Genomic DNA, 5,678 nt, shown 5'->3' with positions numbered 1-5,678 from the left:
GTTCCTGAGAGTTATGGGACGAGCTAGGGGAATGGATATTCAGATCGCAAGAGAGTCATGGCCAGTGGATTTGCTTATCAGTCCAGTGGAGTTGTATGATGTTATTCTCGGGATGGATTGGTTGCATCGACATATGGTGCATTTGGATTCCTATCGGGGTAGAGTGGAGTTTGAGTGTCCAGGAGGGAAGTTGGTTTTTCAGGGTATTAGACCGACTTCGGGGAGTCTCGTGATCTCAGCCATTCAGGCTGGGAAGATGATCGAGAAGGGCCGTGAGACGTATTTGGTTACTATATCTATGCTAGAGTCAGTGGGGAAGTCTACGGTTAGCGGTATTCCGGTAGTGGAGGAGTTTGAGGATGTGTTTCAGTCTTTGTAGGGATTACCACCATCTCTGTCGGATCCTTTTACTATTGAACTGGAACCGGGGACGACGCCGTTATCCAAGGCTCCTTACAGAATGGCTCCAGCAGAGATGGCAGAGCTGAAGAAGCAGCTAGAGGATTTGTTGAGTATCACATGGGATTCATCCGTCCTAGTGTACCACCATGGGGAGCGCCGGTGTTATTTGTCAAGAAGAAGGATGGGAGTTTCTGGTTGTGTATTGATTACCGGGGTCTGAACCGGGTTACTGTGAAGAACAAGTACCCTCTTCCCAGGATTGATGAGTTGTTGGATCAGTTCAAGGGTTCTACTTTGTTCTCTAAGGTAGATCTAGCATCGGGTAATCATCAGATACCGATAGATGAGGCAGATGTGAGGAAGATTGCTTTCAGGACGAGGTATGGGCATTATGAGTTTGTGGTGATGCCTTTTGGGTTGACAACCGCACCAGCAGCGTTTATGAGATTGATGAATAGCGTGTTTCAGGAGTTTATGGACGTGTTTGTCATTCTTTTCATCGACGATATCCTGGTATATTCTAAGAGTCCTGAGGAGCATGCAGTGCACTTGAGGGCAGTTTTGGAGAAGCTGCGGGAGCAGAAGTTGTTTGCTAAGTTGAGCAAGTGTAGTTTTTGGCAGCGTGAGATGGGTTTTCTGGGTCACGTTGTTTATGCAGAGGGGGTTTCTGTAGATCCGGAGAAGATTCAGGCTATCAGAGATTGGCCTAGACCGCAGAATGCCACAAAGATCAGGAGTTTCCTTGGTCTGGCAGGTTACTACAGGAGGTTTGTGCAGGGATTTGCGAGCAGAGCACGTCCGTTGACTAAGTTGACAGGGAAGGACGTTCCTTTTTTTGTGGTCTCAGGAGTGTGAGGAGGGCTTTGCAAGCCTTAAGGAAATGTTGACTACTACGCCAGTGTTGGCTTTGCCTGAGCAGGGAGAACCCTATGTGGTTTATACTGATGCATCCAGAGGTTGTTTGGGATGTATGTTGATGCACCATGGGAAGGTGATTGCCTACGCTTCGCGGCAGTTGCGGAAGCCTGAGGGCAACTATCCTTCTCATGATTTGGAGATGGGTGGAGGAGAGATCTTGAGTTTCAGGTAGGAGACAGAGTATACCTCAAGATGGCCATGTTGCAGGGTCCGAACAGGTCATTGACAGAGACTAAGTTGAGTCCGAGGTTTATGTGTCCGTTCAGAGTGATTGAGCGGGTGGGACCGGTTGCATATAGGCTAGAGTTGCCTGAGGTTATGCGCGCGTTCCACAAGGTGTTTCATATTTCTATGTTTAGGAAGTGTCTCCGTGAGGATGATCAGTTGTTGGCTAAGATTCCTGAAGATCTTCAGCCTAACATGACTTTGGAGGCGAGACCAGTGAGGGTCCTCGAGAGGAGGATCAAGGAACTTCAGAAGAAGAAGGTTCCTCTGATGAGATTCCTTTGGGACTGTGATGGTGTGGAGGAGCAGACTTGGGAGCCTAAGGCGAGAATGAAGGCAAGGTTTAAGAAGTGGTATGAGAAGCAAGCCACGACGTGAGCTTGTCTAGCCTGGTCCCATCTGTAATCCGTGGCTGGAGCGGGAATGGAGTATTCCAGCCCATCTCTCTTGTTTACTTGGTCGCTTGGGGTGGTTGGTTGTGCGACTCAGTAACAAGATGAGGTGGTGCTCGGGGTACAAAGTTTCCGTGAGGCGGGGTTTGGGGAAAGTTTTCTGAAATTGAAGTTTCCCAAAGTGGAAAGTTTCCAGAAATGGAATGCGCTAAAAAAGGAAAGTTTTATGTGAGTTAGAATTTGTCTATTTTAGTGGTGGAGAGCCTTGGAAGGGCTTGTGTGGACTTTGTGGCGGACTTTTGAGTCATTGTGCCATGAGTGGCAGTCCTTTAGACATTGTGTGGCCTTTGTGGCAGGCTATTTAGCCAGTTGTGTGGCCTTTGTGGCAGACTGTTTAGCCAGATGTATGGCCTTTGTGGCGGGCTGTTTAGCCACATGTGTGGCCTTTGTGGCGGGCTGTTTAGCCAGAGTGCCTGTTTAGACGGTCCTTCGGGACAGACGGTCCTTCGGGACAGACGGTCCTTCGGGACAGACGGTCCTTCGGGACAGACGGTCCTTCGGGACAGACGGTCCTTCGGGACAGACGGTCCTTCGGGACAGACGGTCCTTCGGGACAGACGGTCCTTCGGGACAGACGGTCCTTCGGGACAGACGGTCCTTCGGGACAGACGGTCCTTCGGGACAGACGGTCCTTCGGGACAGACGGTCCTTCGGGACAGACGGTCCTTCGGGACAGACGGTCCTTCGGGACAGACGGTCCTTCGGGACAGACGGTCCTTCGGGACAGACGGTCCTTCGGGACAGACGGTCCTTCGGGACAGACGGTCCTTCGGGACAGACGGTCCTTCGGGACAGACGGTCCTTCGGGACAGACGGTCCTTCGGGACAGACGGTCCTTCGGGACAGACGGTCCTTCGGGACAGACGGTCCTTCGGGACAGACGGTCCTTCGGGACAGACGGTCCTTCGGGACAGACGGTCCTTCGGGACAGACGGTCCTTCGGGACAGACGGTCCTTCGGGACAGACGGTCCTTCGGGACAGACGGTCCTTCGGGACAGACGGTCCTTCGGGACAGACGGTCCTTCGGGACAGACGGTCCTTCGGGACAGACGGTCCTTCGGGACAGACGGTCCTTCGGGACAGACGGTCCTTCGGGACAGACGGTCCTTCGGGACAGACGGTCCTTCGGGACAGACGGTCCTTCGGGACAGACGGTCCTTCGGGACAGACGGTCCTTCGGGACAGACGGTCCTTCGGGACAGACGGTCCTTCGGGACAGACGGTCCTTCGGGACAGACGGTCCTTCGGGACAGACGGTCCTTCGGGACAGACGGTCCTTCGGGACAGACGGTCCTTCGGGACAGACGGTCCTTCGGGACAGACGGTCCTTCGGGACAGACGGTCCTTCGGGACAGACGGTCCTTCGGGACAGACGGTCCTTCGGGACAGACGGTCCTTCGGGACAGACGGTCCTTCGGGACAGACGGTCCTTCGGGACAGACGGTCCTTCGGGACAGACGGTCCTTCGGGACAGACGGTCCTTCGGGACAGACGGTCCTTCGGGACAGACGGTCCTTCGGGACAGACGGTCCTTCGGGACAGACGGTCCTTCGGGACAGACGGTCCTTCGGGACAGACGGTCCTTCGGGACAGACGGTCCTTCGGGACAGACGGTCCTTCGGGACAGACGGTCCTTCGGGACAGACGGTCCTTCGGGACAGACGGTCCTTCGGGACAGACGGTCCTTCGGGACAGACGGTCCTTCGGGACAGACGGTCCTTCGGGACAGACGGTCCTTCGGGACAGACGGTCCTTCGGGACAGACGGTCCTTCGGGACAGACGGTCCTTCGGGACAGACGGTCCTTCGGGACAGACGGTCCTTCGGGACAGATTGTTTGGTCTTTGTGACGGTCTTGTTTAGGACAGATTGTTTGATCATTGTGGCGGTCATGTTTAGGACAGATTGTTTGGCCTTGGCGGCGGTCCTGTTTATACATTTGTTTGGCCTTGTGGCATGTATATGATCCTTGTTTGGTCATTAGGTATCCCAGTGAGGGGATATGTGGTTGGTAAGACATTGAGATGTTTTACGCGAGCCACGGGAAGGAAACCTGGATATGGATAGGACTCAGACGTGTTCAGAATTGTTTTCTTGCGGCTCTTGGGGGACTTAGGTTTTCCTAGTACTGCCATATTCACTAACTTTGTGGATGGGGACGCACCACATCGTTCGATGCAAACCTGTGTCGGTCGATGCATCCCCATGTGGTGTCGGTTGATGCATATTGGTGTTGGTCGATGCAGAGTCATGGTTTGTTATTTGTTGTTTGTTGATTGTTGTTTGATGGTTAGATATGACTCTATTGCTTGTGTGTATAGCCCAGTAGATGGGAGGATTGCCTTACTGAGTGTTTATTAAATATTCATGCATTGTAATATGTGTTTATGGTGCAGGTAAAGGCAAAGTGTGATCGTGGAATCAAGGCAATGAAGAGGAGGATGTTCTAGGGACTCGATTGGTTGTTGTCTGGCATTGCTAGGTTGCTAGATTTGGATCATTAGAAACATTGCTAGGTTGTTGGTTCTATGGTTCCTGTTATTTGGATATTGGTTATGTTTGGATATTGGTTATTTATATTATTGAATATTCATTGGAAATTGTTATCGTTATTCCGCTATTGATTGTGATTGTGGTTAGGTGGCTAGTGGGTATGGTACCACTAGTTCTAGTTTACTTATTATTATTATTATTATTATTATTATTATTATTATTATTATTGTTATTATAATTATTATTGTTATTATTATTATTATTATTATTACTATTATTTATTATTTAAATAAAAAAAAACGGGTAGGGTCGTTTTACTCAGCGACTCACTTTGGTGAAATAATCGGTTAAGACCAAAAGGAAACGCGTTGACTTGGAAGGTGGAAGTGGCCCGACGAGGTCCGTTGCCCAGCGCATGAATGGATATGGTGTCGTGACCGTGTTTAGCAATTCGGGAGGAATGTGCTTCATCGATCTGTGGCGTTGGTAAGCTTCACACTATGCCGAGAAAGCTTCGCAATCAGCGACCATTGTTGGCTAGTAATGGCCATCTTTTTTTATTTTCAACGCAAGTGCTCTCCCTTCGGAATGGTTGCCACCTTCACCTTCGTGAACCTCCGTCATTTTCCGTTCTGCCTCTTCTTGGTCGACGCAGGTGAGTAGAACTCCAGAAGAACGTCACCATAAAAGGTTATCTCGTTTCATAACGAAATGCGCACATCGGGCTTTTAACTGCCGAGCTTGCCACCGATCCGCCAGGACTTTGCCATCCGCGATATATAATTTGATCTCGAGTTGCCAATCGCCTGGAGGCTGTGTCGCATATGACGAACCTTGAACTGGCTCATCAACTTCCATTGGTACCATGTCGTCGCGGATAGCGAAGGTCATACCTGCCAGATCGATGCTAGGCATTTCAATGCATTCGATTGGGACTGTTCGTCGCAAGCCAGGATCCAAACAGTTTGCCAGGGCGGCGAGAGCATCTGCCGATGCGTTCTCGCTCCTTGAAACTTTTATTAATGAGAACGAGGCGAACTGCTCAGAGAGAGTTCGGAGCAGTTGGCGGTATGCCCCCATACACTCGTTCTTAGCATCATATTCTCCGCTGAACTAGCTGACTACTAGATGCGAGTCACAGAAGACTTGAATGCTGGTTACCCCGAGTCCCTGTGCCAACCGCAGTCC

General features: G+C 50.9%; 1 protein-coding gene across 1 annotated transcript; it reads left to right on the top strand.

Annotated features, from left to right (window-relative positions):
• LOC109132641 (RNA-directed DNA polymerase homolog) lies at positions 604-1,014 on the top strand (the record flags this gene model as incomplete). Its single annotated transcript, XM_019244408.1, has 1 exon — positions 604-1,014. A coding segment is annotated over one exon (411 nt), but the record flags the coding sequence as incomplete, so codon positions are not given.

This window comes from Camelina sativa, chromosome 4 (assembly GCF_000633955.1).
Source record: "Camelina sativa cultivar DH55 chromosome 4, Cs, whole genome shotgun sequence".
Lineage (NCBI taxonomy): Eukaryota > Viridiplantae > Streptophyta > Magnoliopsida > Brassicales > Brassicaceae > Camelina > Camelina sativa.
Note: the sequence above shows the minus strand (reverse complement) of the source record. Positions and strands in the feature narration are given on the sequence as shown.